This window comes from Salvelinus namaycush, chromosome 7 (assembly GCF_016432855.1).
Source record: "Salvelinus namaycush isolate Seneca chromosome 7, SaNama_1.0, whole genome shotgun sequence".
NCBI classification, from domain to species: domain Eukaryota; kingdom Metazoa; phylum Chordata; class Actinopteri; order Salmoniformes; family Salmonidae; genus Salvelinus; species Salvelinus namaycush.
Window position 1 is genome coordinate 58757670 of NC_052313.1, and position 20939 is coordinate 58778608.

The 20939-nt window shown below is 45.4% G+C and overlaps 1 protein-coding gene across 2 annotated transcripts in view; it reads right to left on the minus strand.

Annotated features, from left to right (window-relative positions):
* Positions 1-1039: 1039 nt before the first annotated feature.
* LOC120051529 (OX-2 membrane glycoprotein-like) overlaps positions 1040-20939 on the minus strand; it is a 28343-nt gene continuing 8443 nt past the window's right edge. For both annotated transcript variants that reach the window (XM_038998454.1, XM_038998455.1), the window contains 4 exons: positions 19266-19595; positions 13889-14164; positions 9879-9980; positions 1040-1652 (listed from right to left, as the gene is read on the minus strand). In XM_038998454.1, coding sequence (XP_038854382.1) covers positions 1648-1652; positions 9879-9980; positions 13889-14164; positions 19266-19595 — 713 coding nt within the window. In that variant the 3' untranslated portion in view covers positions 1040-1647. The remainder of the gene's footprint in view (positions 1653-9878; positions 9981-13888; positions 14165-19265; positions 19596-20939) is intronic.

The following is a 20939-nucleotide window of genomic DNA, read 5'->3' on the forward strand; positions in this document are numbered from 1 at the left end:
ATCGTCTAATTGGTGCTCTTATTCGTGAGGCATTGGAAATTCTCCCTGGTCTTTGTTGTTGAATCTGTGTTTGAAATTCACTGCTCAACTGAGGGACCTTACATATAATTGTATGTGTGGGGAACAGAGATGAGGTAGTCATTCAAAAATCATGAGTCCATGCAACTTATTACGTGACTTGTTAAGCACATTTTTACTCCTGAACTTATTTTGACTTGCCATAACAAAGAGGTTGAATACTAAATTGACTCAAGACATTTCAGCCTTCATTTTTAATTACTTTGTAATAAGCCAGTGACACAAAATCTCAATGTAATCCATTTTAAATTCAGACTGTAACACAACAACATGTGGGGAACGACAAAGGGGGAATACTTTCTGAAGCCGCTGTAGATCTATTCACCAGTGATCCTCAGGCATCATTTAGAAACACACAGCTAAGCTCACTATTAGTGCTGTTTGACACTCCAACAGGAATATTCACAGTGTCGTAAGGGACAGTCGCCTAAAAAGCTATTCTGATTTACCCAACCTGAGATCATAAGCATATTTCATTGACACAATCACGTCAACTTCCATCGTTGTCTCGACTATTTTGGGTAAGCTGATTTGGTGTGACGTTAAACTATAGGATTTGTAATACTGACTTTAGGAAGATGCTGAAGAGTTTATTGCTAATAAACAGTAGTGATTCAATTGTATTCATACATCTGTTGTGAGGTTTAAACAGGCTGAAAAGTATGGAAGCCATTTTCCTGCTATAATTACACCTTCAATTCAAATGGGCAGATGGTAGGAATATGCTGCAATAGGAAAGGCACACAGACATGTGGTCATACCCTGTTGTAAATATGTAAGTTAAATATTGAGCATGAGAAATATATATATTATTTATATTCTAAATGATGTCATATAGCTAACTGTAATATACATGGCAAATTGCAATTGTATTTTAATACTGGAACTCCCATGAAGTCAACTTGTGTGTTTTTGAGTCATAAAATAAAGATATATGTCACACACACATACACATACAACAACCCCCCCCCCCCAATACAGCAGCAAAATCACACAAACAAATAACAGGAGAACTCCTACACAAAAAAGCAGCCTGGTCCTTAAACACACTGTAACTGTTAAAATACATTACAGTGTGTAATTAGAACGTTTTAGCGAACGTATCATTTAAAAACCTCCTACTTTTAAAGCACTTTGTAATAACGGCCTTTGTCCTAGACTTTTTTTTCTTCATCGAGTGGACCGATTATAGCCTGATCCCAGATCTGTTGAGCCATTGGCGTAACAATGACTATAGGAGTTGGCAAGTCATTACAAACTGATCTGGGACCATTCTCGACAGACTAAACATCAAAGTCACATTTTGATAAGTGTCTTTATATCTACTGTTAATAGAAACATGGCTTTAGTGTTGTTGATGTTGTTGTCACTGGTGGGATGAAGGTTTATGTCCAGTTCACCCAGTGGGGCCTGGAGAAACAGCTGTTGGTGATGTGTAGCACTGTAGTGAGCTGTTCCTTCTAACAGACATGGAGCATATGGTGCTGAGGAGCTGATAGGTCTAGCTGGATGACCAGAACTCTGGCTTCTCATCAAAACAGTCCTTCTTCCACCATTCCAGGTCAAATCTCAATCTGGACGGTGGGAGAGAGAGAGAGTGGGAGGAAAGGGGGCCAGAGAGAGGGGGGAGAGACACAGCGAGAGAGAGAGAGAGACAATTAGACCAAACCAAATCATGAGAAAACAAAAAGATAATTACTTGACACATTGGAAAGAATTAACAAAAAAACAGAGCAAACTAGAATGCTATTTGGCCCTAAACAAAGAGTACACAGTGGCAGAATACCTGACCACTGTGACTGACCCAAACTTAAGGAAAGCTTTGACTATGTACAGACTCAGTGAGCATAGCCTTGCTATTGAGAAAGGCCGCCGTAGGCAGACCTGGCTCTTAAGAGAAGACAGGCTATGTGCACACTGTCCACAAAATGAGGTGGAAACTGAGCTGCACTTCCTAACCTCCTGCCCAATGTATGACTATATTAGAGACACATATTTCCCTCAGATTACACAGATCCACAAAGAATTAAAAAACAAACCCAATTTTGATAAACTCCCATATCTACTGGGTGAAATACCACAGTGTGCCATCACAGCAGCAAGATTTGTAACATGTTGCCACAAGAAAAGGTCAACCAGTGAAGAACAAACACCATTGTAAATACAACCCATATTTATGTTTATTTATTTTCCCTTTTGCACTTCCCTTTTGTACTAACCATTTGCACATCGTTACAACACTGTATATAGACATAATATGACATTTGTAATGTCTTTATTCTTTTGGAACTTCTTTCTGTTCATTTTTATTGTTTATTTCACTTTTGTATATTATCTACCTCACTTGCATTGGCAATGTTAACATATGTTTCCCATGCCAATAAAGCCCCTTGAATTGAATTGAGAGAGAGAGGGTGGGCAGAGAGAGGCGGGAAAGACACACACACAGAGAGACACAGAGAGACACAGAGAGGCAAAGAGAGGCACAGAGAGACATGGAGAGAGATAGAGAGAGAGAGAGAGAGAGAGAGAGAGAGAGTGTGTAAGAGGGGGGGTAGAGAGAGAGATATTTAATTCATCATCATATCCAAAAACGAGGTGTTATTGTGCTAGTTCTACCATCATCTACTCCACAGTTTCAACTCCAAAAAACAGTCCCGTCAGTCACTCCCTCTTCCTGACCCTCTAATGTCCTCCTCACAGAAACAGGCAGGCAGCATCATGTGGAGACAGATCACAGTCTGCCGTAGGGCGAGAAGTCTGCCGCAGGGCGAGATATCAACACCTTTGTCTTTGAAAGAATAAAGGCCTACATCGGAGTAGAGACTTCCGCTGGTTTGCTTAAGGAGCAGGACCAAAACTTGTCTTATTATTCTTCCTGAAAGTGATTAAATGTTTAAATGTTCCCTGCCAAAAACATCATAACATCCTGGCCAAGCGTGACACTCGTCCAGACACATTATAGAGCAGTGGAGGCTGGAATGGCATCAAACATCTGGCAACCACGTGTTTGATGTATTTGATACCATTACACTCATTTCGCTCCAGTCATTACCCCGAGCCCGTCCTCCCCATTTAAGGTGCTACCAACTTCCTGTGTTATAGAGGGTGTCTACAGTACACGCATTCCACCCGTTTCCAGGAACAGAGGAAACCCCCAAACACACAACCAGCCCTGAAAGACCACATGCACACTTAGAACTCACCAACTACTTCTCTGATAGAGTTCAGTGTGTCAAATCGGAGGGCCTGTTGTCCGGACCTCTGGCAGTCTCTATGGGGGTGCCACAGGGTTCAATTCTCGGGCCGACTCTTTTCTCTGTATACATCAATGATGTCGCTCTTGCTGCTGGTAATTCTTTGATCCACCTCTACACAGACGACACCATTCTGTATACCTCTGGCCCTTCTTTGGACACTGTGTTAACTAACCTCCAAACGAGCTTCAACGCCATACAACTCTCCTTCCGTGGCCTCCAACTACTCTTAAATGCAAGTAAAACTAAATGCATGCTCTTCAACCGATTGTTGCCCGCACCTGCCCGCCCATCCAGCATCACTACTCTGGACGGTTCTGACTTAGAATATGTGGACAACTACAAATACCTAGGTGTCTGGTTAGACTGCAAACTCTCCTTCCAGACTCACATTAAACATCTCCAATCCAAAATTCAATCTAGAATCGGCTTCTTATTCCGCAACAAAGCATCCTTCACTCATGCTGCCAAACATACCCTCGTAAAACTGACTATCCTACCGATCCTCGACTTCGGCGATGTCATTTACAAAATAGCCTCCAACACTCTACTCAACAAATTGGATGCAGTCTACCACAGTGCCATCCGTTTTGTCACCAAAGCCCCATATACTACCCAACACTGCGACCTGTATGCTCTCGTTGGCTGGCCCTCGCTTCATACTCGTCGCCAAACCCACTGGCTCCAGGTCATCTACAAGTCTCTACTAGGTAAAGCCCCGCCTTATCTCAGCTCACTGGTCACCATAGCAGCACCTACCCGTAGCACACGCTCCAGCAGGTATATCTCACTGGTCACCCCCAAAGCCAATTCTTCCTTCGGTCGCCTCTCCTTCTAGTTCTCTGCTGCCAATGACAGGAACGAACTGCAAAAATCACTGAAACTGGAGACTCATATCTCCCTCACTAACTTTAAGCACCAGCTGTCAGAGTAGCTCACAGATCACTGCACCTGTACATAGCCCATCTGTAAATAGCCCATCCAACTACCTCATCCCCCATACTGTTATTTATTTGATTTATTTTGCTCCTTTGCACCCCTCTACTTGCACATTCATCTTCTGCACATTCTACCATTCCAGTGTTTAATTGCTATATTGTAATTACTTCGCCACTACGGCCTATTTATTGCATTACCTCTCTTAACCTACCTCATTTGCACATGCGGTATTTCGATTTTTCTACTGTTATTATTGATTGTATGTTTGTTTATTCCATGTGTAACTGTGTGTTGTTGTATGTGTCGATCTGCTTTGCTTTATCTTGGCCAGGTCGCAGTTGTAAATGAGAACTTGTTCTCGACTAGCCTACCTGGTTAAATAAAGGTGAAATAATAAATAAATAAAAAGAAGTAAAGCATGGCTGAAATTCCACAGTAGTGTACGTTTGTGAGTGTGTGATAGTCAGTGGTGGTTTATCAGTAAAATAGGCATCAACTTTTTTTAAACTTTCTTTGCCTTGAAAGGTAAATGAACATGTACAGGCAACCACCAGCAGGTGTCTCCTAACCATCCAATCAGAGGATCTCTAACCAGGTTGCCAGATTGGAGATATATGACCATGCTTAACGGTCAAGATAACGTGAAGGTGATAATGTTATTTCCCTTCTTCTCTTAGACTGTTTCTGAAACGGTCTTCCCTACTTCCCCACAACCAATCAGAGTTTTGCCGACAGTGCTGCACTCATGGCGAGGTAAGGTCGGTTGAGCATGTTTGTGTGCCGGACAGGATATGGTTACTCCCCGCACTTCCTCCTGTGTTGCAGATTAAAAGTGCCCCATGCAACCTCTCCTTTCATCAAATAACGGAAGTTCTTATCTGGACTTTACTTTCTGCATGACTGGCTGAGGCTCATATCCCACAAGATACACATGAAGCTTTTTAACAGTATGTCTGACGACCGGGTCTCCTGCGTGCCACGACTATGTTTTCATACAAACGCTAACTCTGTGTAGACATAAATAGAACTGGAGAATTTGACTGAAATACCTTCAGTTCTGGGTTGGGTTCTATTTCCCAGCTGTAATTGAAGCAGACAGACACCACTTTGGCCCATTGATTTAGTAGAACCATAGTAGAACCACAGAAACCCACTTGTGGTTCCATGCTGCTCCCAGTCTCTCCCCACACATGTCAATAATCTGCTCCACCATCCAGACTAGCCACATCTCTGAGCTCCAAAAGTATTGGGACAGTGACAAATGTTTTGTTGTTTGGGATTTGAAATGATACAATGACTATGAGGTTAAAGTGCAGACTGTCCGCTTTCATTCGAGGGTATTTTTTAATCTATTTCTTTTGAACCCTTTAGAAATTACAGCACTTTTTGTACATAGTCCACCCATTTTAGGGGACCAAAAGTATTGGGACAAATTCACTTGTATGTGTATTAAAGTAGTCAAAAGTTGAGTATTTGGTCCCATATTCCCAGCACACAATGATGACATCAAACTCTGTGACTCTACAAACTTGTGTGGATGCACTTGCTGTTTGTTTTGGTTGTTTCAGATGATTTTGTGCCCAATAGAAATGAATGGTAAATAATGGATTGAGTCACTTTTATTGTAAATAAGAATAGAATGTTTCTTAACACTTCTACATTCATGTGGATGCTACCATGATTAAAGATAATCCTGAACGAATCGGGAATAATGATGAGTGAGAAAGTTAGACACACAAATATCCTATTTTCAAAATGGACAAAGGTAATTGTCAATTATGAGATTATATTAGATCAATTAGAGAAGCCATCTCTCATTCCATCGCAAGTGTTGGTGTAATTTCAGCCGCTGACATACAGTTGTTTGACCTATAATACAACACAGTGGGAGATACATCTGAAATCAGAGATGCAGGTGCCTCTCCTGATACAACCACCTCACAGCAACGTCATAATCAGAACCGTCTTCTGACCCCATCAGGTGATTAATCACGGCACTCTGCACAATGTCATTGAGGGCACAGCCATGAGTGAGGGCCGGGCTAGCATGCGGCAGGAACAGTCTGACAAAAAGAGAGGCGTTGTTATCCACTGGGCAGTTTGTCAGATTTTGGGTTCTTTCTGCCCCCTCTTCCCTCCTCCTGGCCCCTTGTGTGAATCTGGCTCCAAGTAGCGGATTAGAGAAAGTCCTTTCTACTGAGAAACTAGCACTGGACAGCCAGCACAATCACTTGTTGTTCTGTGGGGAGAGGAGAGGAGCACGAACCATAGACAACACTTAAAACAAACTAAATTAGTAAAAATAAATTACCTCTGTGGTGTTTTTTGGCAGGGGTGACAGTGTGTCACCTCTAAGTTCTGTACACACATTAAATCATAGCAAGTTACATTTACTCACACATATTCTATTTACCAATCGGAATATTTCTCATAATGACTTTATGAGAAACAGCTATGCAAAGTAAATTATTACCTCCACAGGTAATTGCAGGTAGTGCACTACTTTAGACCAGGACCCATAGGGCATAGTGCACTACTATAGACCAGGGCCCATAGGGCACTACTTTAGACCAGGACGCATAGGGTACTACTTTAGACCAGGACCCATAGGACATAGGGCACTACTTTAGACCAGGACCCATAGGGCACTACTTTAGACCAGGACGCATAGGGCACTACTTTAGACCAGGATGCATAGGGCACTACTTTAGACCAGGATGCATAGGGCACTACTTTAGACCAGGACCCATAGTGCACTACTTTAGACCAGGACCCATAGGGCACTACTTTAGACCAGGATGCATAGGGCACTACTTTAGACCAGGACGCATAGGACATAGGGCACTACGTTAGACCAGGACGCATAGGACATAGGGCACTACTTTAGACCAGGACCCATAGGGCACTACTTTAGACCAGGACCCATAGGGCACTACTTTAGACCAGGACCCATAGGGCACTACTTTAGACCAGGACCCATAGGGCACTACTTTAGAACAGGACCCATAGGGCACTACTTTAGAACAGGACCCATAGGGTACTACTTTAGACCAGGACCCATAGGGCACTACTTTAGAACAGGACCCATAGGGCACTACTTTAGACCAGGACCCATAGGGCACTACTTTAGACCAGGACCCATAGGGCACTACTTTAGAACAGGACCCATAGGGAATAGGGTGCCATTTGGGACGCATCTGTGGTCTTGAATCCACATCATGATTCAGGGGGTGAACCAACAAGGACATGTCTATGTCTGCCCTCCAGGATGTTGATTTTGGAGCCTTTGCTGGCAGTCTGGAGCAGTCTGAGAAAAGTAACTCAACAGGAAAGAGTGTTGAGTAGTTTGGAGTAGATGAGTACCAGCGAATCTGTCTCCTCAACACATCTACCCACATGGCAGAGGTCTTCCTCATCAGTTCCAGCCTTTCTTAACACATAAGAACACAGCAATGAGGAAGAGCAACATCGTGATGAGAGCTCTGACCGACCAGTGGGTCAGAACTTATGAGTCAAGTCGGACACTTTCATCGGCTATGGAAACTAAAATAATTACTAAACCTACACAGTACGCAAACCATGGACGGTTCGTTCAATGTCCCTTAAACTTTATAAGAGTGCAAAAGAGATCCCACGAATCCGATCAACTTCTAAAATGTCTTGGCCTATCTGTAAGAATTGAGAAATCAAATTGTCCCTATTGCTAAATGCTAGACCACTTCTAAGATATAGCCATGAGCCAACAGAGCCAACACTCATGGACAGTCATTATAATTCCTCCACAACCCTACCTGGCTTATCTTGACACCTCAGTGCCAGATTTAGCAGCAGTGTTTTGCAGACTACACCTCTTTCAGAACATACCACTCACCCCTCCCACCACTGCTTATCATAGACCACAGTAACCCCAGAACCACTGCTTATCATAGACCACAGTAACCCCAGAACCACTGCTTATCATAGACCACAGTAACCCCAGAACCACTTCCCTCTCATTGGCTAAATCTTATCATTAGTGAGCGTAATGAGCCTCTTCAGTTTCAACATGTTGAGACGTAAACATGTTGAAACGGCAGGAGGATTTCTCAGTAGGAAACTGAGTAATACTGTTGTGTTGAATTCCTTGAAGGAACTACCTGAAAGTACTCATACAATTTCCTTTTTAATGCCAGGTAACTACCAATGGAAACTAGTGCTGCCAGAAACTGTCCCCACAGGATTTCACAGTCGGAAATAGAACAACAAAAAAATTGACCTTTCCTGAAATCTCTCTCCTTTGGCCGACCAAAAAGCTAACTTTGACGGCAACTGTTGTCGGTAGAGTGATCTGTTCTGTTTCCTGCATCTACCTGGGAACTGGGAAGTCCTATTATTATTGCCATTTCACCCCACCCTGAAGAGGTCATGGGAAAAGGTGTTAGAGGTCAAGGGTCAAGGGAGCGAAGATGACAGAGGACTGGCGTATCCCCTTTCACTTTCCTGTGGACCTCCCACCTCCATGTTAAAAGATGTCATCACTCTCAAAGAGTTATCCTTTTGAGTCATGTTTCCTTACCTTTGTGACGTTGGTTTTGTGATTTAGGGGGATGGTAACTTTCCATCAGTGTACATTTTGAAGGTCATACTGTTGTGTTTTTGTATCAAGCTTTGTGCCAGCTGTTACTGAGTGTTCTTTAACAACACTGATAGTCGTAGAAGTTTGAGATACTTATTACCAAAGAGATAAAACAATTAGTTTAAATCAACTGTTATTACTACTCTCTACTAAGCCCTAGTGGAGATCCTGAGAGTCCACAGAGATATAATGACGAGGCCTTGACCCCATATTATAAATACTTTATTCATCCCAGAGGGGAAATTTGTTAAATTAAGGTTCAGTTTGTTCCCCATACAGTTAAAGTGATTGACCCAAAACCGCCCCTCCCATGCTAACCAGTGGAAGTTGCAATCAAGATGGAGTCGCAATCAATTAAACATTTGAGCTGCCTTCTACATTGTGTTTATATGACATGGTCCAACCGTGCAAACTCACAGAGCAAGATGTTCACTTTTCACCCTGAGATTGACAGTTGGCTTTTAGAGATCGTAGATCTCAGGGACGTCACATTCCGATGCCAACAAAAAGTCTCCTCTTCATCAAGAACACATGAAACAACCACAGTAGGAGACAGATGACCAGGGTTATGAGAAGCACTCATAACTTGGCAAACATAACCCGGTCACACTGTGTCTGCTGTGTCAGCAGCCTCTGAAGAGGCTTGTTCCCAGGATTCTGAAGGACACTGCTATCATTAGCCTCACCATGGCAACAACACATCCATGGTGTTGGAGACTACACAAAAATAGCAGTAAAGTCCTTTTTGTGACTGTTTACAAAACACCTAGGGAGTGTATTGAGTAGGACACAACATTTGAAACATTGCAGATATAATTACAATGTATATTGAATGGACTGGGTCCTCTATTCTGAATGAGAGAATCGTGTCCCCTCTATATGTTCAGGTTACATGAGAATGTTGCGCCCCACTAAATAAGCCCATGGAGTGTCACCTCTTCGACCAGGAAATAAACTCAAGGAGGATCAGAAGCTGATTGGCTACTCACCGTCTCGGCACAGGAAGCACTTGCAGAGGCACACACACAGACAGCACAGGAGCAGGGCTGCCACACAGGATACTGAGATGATAGTAGTGAGGGCCGGACCAACTGCAACACACACACACAGCATGTTTACCAACAGACATATGACAACCCATGAGATGTGGATGGCGCCGGAGGGGATGGCTGCCGTCTTATCGGCTCAACCAACCATGCGATTTTGTTTGTTTTTTCGCGTTGTTCGTAACTTGTTTAGTACATAATGTTGCTGCTACCGTCTCTTATGACCTAAAAGAGCTTCTGGACATCAGAACTGCGATTACTCACCTCAGATTAAACAAAGAGTTTTTCTTGAGTCGGACGGGAGGGATATACTACAGACACACGAACATGCCCAGATCCCCGTCATTGGCTGGAGAAGGAAACTGAGATTTTGCGGAAAAGGATCAGGGTGTCTTGTGAGGATCAGGCAACGAGTGGCTAATCTGCCTTCTGTCCTGCTACCTAACGTTCAATCGCTGGAAAATAAGTGGGACGAACTGAAAGCACGTATATCCTACCAACGGGACATTAAAAACGGTAATATCTTATCTTTCACAGAGTCATGGCTGAACGACGACATTAAGAACATACAGCTGGCGGGTTATACACTATCGGCAGGATAGAACAGCAGCCTCTGGTAAGACACTTGGCGGGGGCCTATGCTTATTTGCAAACAACAGCTGGTGCACAATATCTAAGGAAGTCCCGAGGTTTTGCTCACCTGAGGTATCTCATGATAAGCTGTAGCCCACACTATCTACCTAGAGATTCTAGACCACCTTTACTCCACACACAGAGATGCGTACAAAGCTCTCCCTTGACCTCAATTTGGCAAATCTGACCATATTTCTATCCTCCTGATTCCTGCTTACAATAAAAAATTAAAGCAGAAAGCACCAGTGACACCAGTGGTCTATAAAAAAAAGTGGTCAGATGAAGCAGATGCTAAACTACAGGACTGTTTTGCTAGCACAGACTGAAATATGTTCTGCGATTCTTCCAATGGCATTGAGGAGTACACCACATCAGTCACTGGCTTTATCAATAAGTGCATCGAGGACGTTGTCCCCACAGTGACTGTACGTACATAGCCCAACCAGAAGCCATGGATTACAGGCAACATTCGCACTGGGCTAAAGGGTAGAGCTGCCGCTTTCAAGGAGCGGGACTCTAACCCAGAAGCTTATAAGAAATCCCGCTATGCCCTCCGACGAACCATCAAACAGGCAAAGCATCAATACATGACATAGATCGAATCATACTACACCGGCTCCGACGCTCGTCAGATGTGGCAGGGCTTGCAAACTATTACAGACTACAAAGGGAAGCACAGAGTTTCCCAGTGACACAAGCCTACCAGACGAGCTAAATAACTTCTATGCTCGCTTCGAGGCAAGTAACACTGAAATATGCATGAGAGCATCAGCTGTTCCGGACGACTGTGTGATCACGCTCTCCGCAGCCGATGTGAGTAAGACCTTTAAACAGGTCAACATTCACAAGGCCACAGGCCCAGACGGACTACCAGGACGTATACTGCGAGCATGTGCTGACCAACTGGCAGGTGTCTTCACTGACATTTTCAACCTCTCCCTGTCCGAGTCTGTAATACCAACATGTTTCAAGCAGACCACCATAGTCCCATTGCCCAAGAACACTCAGGTAACCTGCCTAAATGACTACCGACCCGTAGCACTCACGACTGTAGCCATGAAATGCTTTGAAAGGCTGGTCATGGCTCACATCAACACCATTATCCCATTATCCCAGAACCCCTAGACCCACTCCAATTTGCATACCGCACCAACAGATCCACAGATGATGCAATCTCTATTACACTCCACACTGCCCTTTCATACCTGGACAAAAGGAACACCTATGTGAGAATGCTATTCATTGACTACAGCTCAGCGTTCAACACCATAGTGCCCTCAAAGCTCATCAGTAAGCTAAGGACTCTGGGACTAAAAACCTCCCTCTGCAACTGGATCCTGGACTTCCTGACGGGCCATCCGCAGGTGGTAAGGGCAGGTAACAACACATCCGCCACGCTGATCCTCAACACGGGGGCCCCTCAGGGGTGCGTGCTCAGTCCCCTCCTGTACTCCCTGTTCACTCATGACTGCATGGCCAGGCATGACTCCAACACCATCATTAAGTTTGCTGATGACAACAGTGGTAGGCCTGATCACCGACAACGATGAGACAGCCTATAGGGTGCAGGTCAGAGACCTGACCGTGTTGTGCAAGGACAACAACCTCTCCCTCAATGTGATCAAGACAAAGGAGATGATTGTGGACGACAGGAAAAGGAGGACCGAGCACGCCCCCATTCTCATCGACGGGGCTGTGGTGGAGCAGGTTGAGAGCTTCAAGTTCCTTGGCATCCACATCACCAACAAACTAACATGACCCAAGACAGTCGTGAAGAGGGCACAACAAAACCTATTCCCCCTCAGGAAACTGAAAAGATTTGGCATGGGTCCTTAGATCCTCAAAAGATTTTACAGCTGCACCATCGAGATCATCCTGACGGGTTGCGTCACTGTCTGGTATGGCAACTGCTCGGCCTCCGAACGCAAGACACTACAGAGGGTAGTGTGTACGGCCCAGTACATCACTGGGGCAAGCTTCCTGCCATCCAGGACCTCTATACCAGCTGGTATCAGAGGAAGGTCCTAAAAATCGTCAAAGACTCCAGCCACCCTAGTCATAGACTGTTCTCTCTGCTACCGCATGGCAAGCGGTACCGGAGCGCCAAGTCTAGGTCCAAGAGGCTTCTAAACAGCTTCTACCCCAAGCCATAAGACTCCTGAACAGCTTATCAAATGGCTATCCAGACTATTTACATTGTCAAACCCCCCCCCTTCTACGCTGCTGCTACTCTGTTATCTATGCATAGTCACTTTAATAACTCTACCTACATGTACATATTACCTCAATTACCTCGACACCGGTGCCCCCGCACATTGACTCTGTACCGGTACCCCCTGTATATAACCCCGCTATTGTTATTTACTTATGCTCTATAAATATTTGTTATTCTTATCTCTTTATTTCTTTAAAATCTCTTTATGTATTTTTCTTAAAACTGCATTGTTGGTTAAGGGCTTGTAAGTAAGCATTTCACTGTAAGGTCTACACCTGTTGTATTCGGCGCATGTGACAAATACAATTTGATTTGATAGCATATACCATTGAGCAGACGCATTTATCCAAAATGACTTACAGTACAGTGAGCGCATACATTTTGGTAAACAAATCTGACCCCCCGGGAATGGAAGCCAGGACCCTGGCGTTGCTAGCGTCATGACCAACTGAGCCAGACAGGACCACAATATTGACTTCAAGGACATTAAACTATGCCTCATTTTGACCATAACTCATGATATGAGCTTCACAACAAGAGAGATAGACATACTGTGGAAAAGGCGTGATGCTTATTTTGGTTTTCCACTTCCTGGAAACTGTAGCACTTAATGGTCTATCAAACGAGCCATAATTGTACATAACTAGAATAGCAACTGAAGCTTTCCTAGGAATCACTCCCCCAAATGGATACAATCACAAAACTAGATCAGGACAGTGTTACAATACAGGATTTCAACACACAACTCTACACATGTTGAACCACAATGCAGACCTGGGTTCAAATAGCGGTCCCAAGTCCTGGGCTTGATTGACCTCGCCTGGCGGAATGGACCCAAAACAATAGTCCTAAAAGTGCAAACCCTGCCCACCGCACTCCATGTACGGCATTTGAAAGAAGAAGAAAAAGACTATTTGAACCCAGCACTGTCAGATTGCGAGGGCTGTTAAGCAGACTTGTCTTCATAAGCAGAAAAAATCTGGGTGACATTTTATTAAAAAAGGATCATTAATATACCATTATTAGATCTATAAGACATATATTAATGATTTACTGCTAATATATACATCTTTATTAAGCCAATGTGATTCTCTGAGCTGCTCACCATTGAGGTTGACTGACATGGGCGAGTCCAGGCCTCGGTGGTGCACCATGCATTTGACGGACAGGTCGTGGGGCAGGCCCTCCTGGAGGAGGAGGGTGCTGGTGACCAGGGTGGTGCCGTCCCCCTGGTCGTAAGACGAGGACACGGACGGCCCTAGCGTCCGGTTGTCCCCCTCCACATTCCATACCATCTGGGCTGCAGGACGGGCTGCGGCCGTGCAGTTGGCCTCGATGACCCCGCTGGAGGTCACGTGGGTGATCTCTGGGTTGGGCAGCACTGAGGGAGACATCACACACAATGGATGAGAGATCATGTTTATGGTGAATGACAGTATATACAGTGTAAGGCAGTGGTTCACAACTCCAGTCCTCCAGGACCCCCAACAGTGGTTCTCCAGTGGTGTGGTCTGGCTGGTGTTATCTTGTCTGGTGTAATCTCGTCTGGTGTGGTCTAACTGGTGTTATCTTGTCTGGTGCAATCTCGTCTGGTGTGGTCTAACTGGTGTTATCTCGTCTGGTGTGGTCTGACTGATGTTATCTTGTCTGGTGTTATCTTGTCTGATATTTGTTGTTTTATTGTGCTGTCTGGTGTTGTCTGTCTGGTGTTGTCTTGTCTGGTGTTGTCTTGTCTGGTGTTGTCTTGTCTGGTGTTGTCTTGTCTGGTGCAGTCTGACTGGTGCAGTCTGACTGGTGTTATCTTGTCTGGTGCAGTCTGACTGGTGTTATCTTGTCTGGTGCAGTCAGACTGATGTTATCTTGTCTGATATTTGTTGTTTTATTGTGCTGTCTGGTGTTGGCATTGTGTTAGTTCCTCTGTCTTCATCATGGCATAACAGACTCAGAAACAGGGCATGGCCTCCAACCCTCCAGTCTCCATCTGACACAATGAGACCTCACTATATCAGACTGGACAACATGGAAACAGGACATGGCCTCCAACCCTCCAGTCTCCATCTGACACAATGAGACCTCACTATATCAGACTGGACAACATGGAAACAGGACATGGCCTCCAACCCTCCAGTCTCCATCTGACACAATGAGACTTAACTATATCAGACTGGGCAACATGGAAACAGGACATGGCCTCCAACCCTCCAGTCTCCATCTGACACAATGAGACTTAACTATATCAGACTGGGCAACATGGAAACAGGGCATGGCCTCCAACCCTCCAGTCTCCATCTGACACAATGAGACTTAACTATATCAGACTGGGCAACATGGAAACAGGGCATGGCCTCCAACCCTCCAGTCTCCATCTGACACAATGAGACCTCACTATATCAGACTGGGCAACATGGAAACAGGACATGGCCTCCAACCCTCCAGTCTCCATCTGACACAATGAGACCTCACTATATCAGACTGGACAACATGGAAACAGGGCATGGCCTCCAACCCTCCAGTCTCCATCTGACACAATGAGACCTCACTATATCAGACTGGGCAACATGGAAACAGGACATGGCCTCCAACCCTCCAGTCTCCATCTGACACAATGAGACCTCACTATATCAGACTGGACAACATGGAAACAGGGCATGGCCTCCAACCCTCCAGTCTCCATCTGACACAATGAGACCTCACTATATCAGACTGGGCAACATGGAAACAGGACATGGCCTCCAACCCTCCAGTCTCCATCTGACACAATGAGACCTCACTATATCAGACTGGGCAACATGGAAACAGGGCATGGCCTCCAACCCTCCAGTCTCCATCTGACACAATGAGACCTCACTATATCAGACTGGACAACATGGAAACAGGGCATGGCCTCCAACCCTCCAGTCTCCATCTGACACAATGAGACCTCACTATATCAGACTGGACAACATGGAAACAGGGCATGGCCTCCAACCCTCCAGTCTCCATCTGACACAATGAGACCTCACTATATCAGACTGGGCAACATGGAAACAGGGCATGGCCTCCAACCCTCCAGTCTCCATCTGACACAATGAGACCTCACTATATCAGACTGGGCAACATGGAAACAGGACATGGCCTCCAACCCTCCAGTCTCCATCTGACACAATGAGACTTAACTATATCAGACTGGGCAACATGGAAACAGGGCATGGCCTCCAACCCTCCAGTCTCCATCTGACACAATGAGACCTCACTATATCAGACTGGACAACATGGAAACAGGACATGGCCTCCAACCCTCCAGTCTCCATCTGACACAATGAGACCTCACTATATCAGACTGGACAACATGGAAACAGGGCATGGCCTCCAACCCTCCAGTCTCCATCTGACACAATGAGACCTCACTATATCAGACTGGACAACATGGAAACAGGGCATGGCCTCCAACCCTCCAGTCTCCATCTAACACAATGAGACCTCACTATATCAGACTGGACAACATGGAAACAGGACATGGCCTCCAACCCTCCAGTCTCCATCTAACACAATGAGACCTCACTATATCAGACTGGACAACATGGAAACAGGGCATGGCCTCCAACCCTCCAGTCTCCATCTGACACAATGAGACCTCACTATATCAGACTGGACAACATGGAAACAGGGCATGGCCTCCAACCCTCCAGTCTCCATCTGACACAATGAGACCTCACTATATCAGACTGGGCAACATGGAAACAGGGCATGGCCTCCAACCCTCCAGTCTCCATCTGACACAATGAGACCTCACTATATCAGACTGGACAACATGGAAACAGGACATGGCCTCCAACCCTCCAGTCTCCATCTAACACAATGAGACCTCACTATATCAGACTGGGCAACATGGAAACAGGGCATGGCCTCCAACCCTCCAGTCTCCATCTAACACAATGAGACTTAACTATATCAGACTGGGCAACATGGAAACAGGGCATGGCCTCCAACCCTCCAGTCTCCATCTGACACAATGAGACCTCACTATATCAGACTGGGCAACATGGAAACAGGGCATGGCCTCCAACCCTCCAGTCTCCATCTGACACAATGAGACCTCACTATATCAGACTGGACAACATGGAAACAGGACATGGCCTCCAACCCTCCAGTCTCCATCTAACACAATGAGACCTCACTATATCAGACTGGACAACATGGAAACAGGACATGGCCTCCAACCCTCCAGTCTCCATCTGACACAATGAGACCTCACTATATCAGACTGGGCAACATGGAAACAGGGCGTGGCCTCCAACCCTCCAGTCTCCATCTGACACAATGAGACCTCACTATATCAGACTGGGCAACATGGAAACAGGGCATGGCCTCCAACCCTCCAGTCTCCATCTGACACAATGAGACCTCACTATATCAGACTGGACAACATGGAAACAGGACATGGCCTCCAACCCTCCAGTCTCCATCTAACACAATGAGACCTCACTATATCAGACTGGACAACATGGAAACAGGACATGGCCTCCAACCCTCCAGTCTCCATCTGACACAATGAGACCTCACTATATCAGACTGGGCAACATGGAAACAGGGCATGGCCTCCAACCCTCCAGTCTCCATCTGACACAATGAGACCTCACTATATCAGACTGGGCAACATGGAAACAGGACATGGCCTCCAACCCTCCAGTCTCCATCTGACACCTCACTATATCAGACTGGACAACATGGAAACAGGACGGAACGACAGATGGGCATCGGTGCCTGGGTTTACTGCTGTTTTTACAGTGGACAAAAGCAGAGCTGTTCGGATGAGATTGGAGCAGAGGGACTCACACAGAGACATACTGATCAGAGCACCACACACACACACACACACACACACACACACACACACACACACACACACACACACACACACACACACACACACACACACACACACACACACACACACACACACACACACACACACACACACACAGACAGACAGACAGACAGACAGACAGACAGAGAGGGCCTGTGTCTAGGGAAAACAGTGACCCAGTCATCCCTTGGGTCTCAGCCCATTTAAATCACCTCTTTCCTGTCTCCAGAATCGTCACCCCTCCCTCTAACAACTTTATCACTCCCAAGTCCCAACACTCACATTCTGTAATCAGTCCATAGCCTGCCACACAGCATCTAAGAGGAGTTCTGTAATCAGTCCATAGCCTGCCACACCGCATCTAAGAGGACTTCTGTAATCAGTCCATAGCCAGCCACACCGCATCTAAGAGGAGTTCTGTAATCAGTCCATAGGCAGCCACACAGCATCTAAGAGGCATTCTGTAATCAGTCCATAGCCAGCCACACAGCATCTAAGAGGCATTCTGTAATCAGTCCATAGCCAGCCACACAGCATCTAAGAGGCATTCTGTAATCAGTCCATAGCCAGCCACACAGCATCTAAGAGGCATTCTATCAAAGTCAAATTCTATAACTTCCATTCCATAACTGTGAAATTACAATAGGCAATGTTGAGTCTCCAGTGTGAAATACTCGTATCTATCTCAGTATGCCACCAAGGGCATAACATTTGTGGTTCTTATATTTCAGTGGGCAGAATGCACTAAAACAGCCCAACCCTGTTCCTGGAGAGATACCCTCCTGTAGGTTTATACTCCAACCCTGTTCCTGGAGAGATACCCTCCTGTAGGTTTATACTCCAACCCTGTTCCTGGAGAGATAACCTCCTGTAGGTTTATACTCCAACCCTGTTCCTGGAGAGGTACCATCCTCCAGGGTTGGAGTATTTACCCTCCTGTAGGTTTCTCTCCAGGAACAGGGTTGGGCAGCCCTGCACTAAAGGGTAGCCTTCCACTCCTAAAGGGCCCTGGGTTTAATAATTGTACAATAAAGTATCTCCACAGCAGGTCTAAACAGTAGCATTGTGACCCACTCTGGCTCCTCCCACCGGCTACATAAAGCTCTTCCCTTTCCTGTGCTATATCTAGGAAACACACACACACACACTTCTCCCTGTCTGTGTGTGTGTATCATCTTATAATACGACTTCCTTCCTATCTACTATTAGAATGTCTATTATGACAACATCATCCGGGAAACCATCACATTTTTACAGTGTGATTACAGTGTGATTACACATGGCACTTTAATGACCTGGAGTGTATAGACACACACACATCCTCTCATCCAGTCTCAATGGATCTGTTTGGCCTTCAATGAGCACAACAACTGACTACCTTGGGGCACATGGCTACGTTTTCCAACAAACTAAATATAAAGTATACTAGAATAGCTGGGCAGTAGATGGCTGCTACTGGTTTTGAGCCACATCTTTATCAGTGAAGATTGGGAGCAGGAAATTCCAGCAATAAACCATTATCAATTCAAACTTTCCTTACAGCAATAGCCTCAGTGGATAATACTCCCTGAGATATAAGTTCATTTCAACAATACAACCTTCCAAATGACCCCTAATAACCCCCATCCATACACACCATATACAAAGAGGCAGGCCGTGGCGCTCCTGGTGCCTTCTGGGTAGGTGTGGAACTCGCAGGTGTAGCAGCCCTCGTCCTCCGTCTTCACCGGCCTGATGGACAGCTGGGTGTCTCCCAGGGAGGGGTTCAGGGTCATACGTCCCCGATAAGGTTCCTCAATGCTGGGTTGGCCTCGCTTGGCAAAGGAGGCCAACGTGGTCGTGTCGCCCTGCTCTGCAGTCTTTCTCCACAGGATCTGGCGTACCCTGTCTGGGAGGCCGTACCAGCAGGACATGGTGGCCAGCTTCCCGCTGATGGCTGTTTTATTACCCTCGTTGCCCACTTTGACTGGGTCAGACACAGGGAGACAGAGGAAGGTATCAATAGGTGAGCATTGGAATGGGAGGAGCACATTCATAGTGGTGGGTTAGAGAGATAAGACAAAGTGTTTGGAGGCTTACATTTCAGCAAGGCATTTAAATATAGAAATCATTTGGCTCCATTTAAAACCTTACGCACACTACATGACCAAAAGTATGTTGACCCTTGCTCGTCGAACATCTCATTAAAAAATCATGGGCATTAATATGGAGTTGGTCCCCCCTCTGCTGTTATAACAGCCTCCACTCTTCTGGGAAGACTTTCTACTAGATGTTGGAACATTGCTGTGGGAACTTGCTTCCATTCAGCCACAAGAGCATTAGTGAGGTTGGGCACTGATGTTGGGCGATTAGGCCTGGTTCGCAGTAGGCGTTCCAATTCATCCCAAAGGTGTTCAATGGGGTTGAGGTCAGGGCTCTGTACAGGCCAGTCAAGTTCTTCCATACCGATCTCAATAAACCATTTCTGTATGGACCTCGCTTTGTGCACGGGGGCATTGTCATGCTGAAACAGGAAAGGGCCTTCCCCAAACTTTTGCCACAAAGTTGGAAGCACAAAATTGTCTAGAATGTCGTATGTTGTAGCGTTAAGATTTCCCTTCACTGGATGGTCTTCAGAGATACAGTGGCAAGAGAAAGCATGTAAACCGTTTGGAATTACCTGGATTTCTGAATAAATTGGTCATAAAACTTGATCTGATCTTCATCTAAGACAACAATAGACAGACACAGTCTGCTTAAACTAATAACACACAAATTATTGCATTTTTCTTGTCTATGTTGAATACATAATTTAAACATTGGGAAAAAGTATGTGAACCCCTAGGCTAGTCAGGAGTCAGCTAACCTGGAGTCCAATCAATGAGACAAGATTGGAGATGTTGGTTAGAGCTGCCCTGCCCTATAAAAACACTCACAAAAATGTACAAGAAGCATTGCCAGATGTGAACCATGCCTCGAACAAAGGAGATCTCAGAAGACCTAAGATTAAGAATTGTTGACTTGAATAAAGCTGGAAAGGGTTACAAAAGTATCTCTAAAGTATCTTTGTTGCTACTCTCCCTAGGAGTGGCCGTCCTGCAAAGATGACTGCAAGAGCACAGAGCAGAATGCTCAATGAGGTTAAGAAGAATCCTAGAGTGTCAGCTAAAGACTGACAGAAATGTCTGGAACATGCTAACATCTCTGTTGACGAGTCTTCGATACGTAAAACACTAAACAAGAATGGTGTTCATGGGAGGACACCACCGAAGAAGCCACTGCTGTCCAAAAAAAACATTGCTGCAAGTCTGACATTTGCAAAAGTGCACCT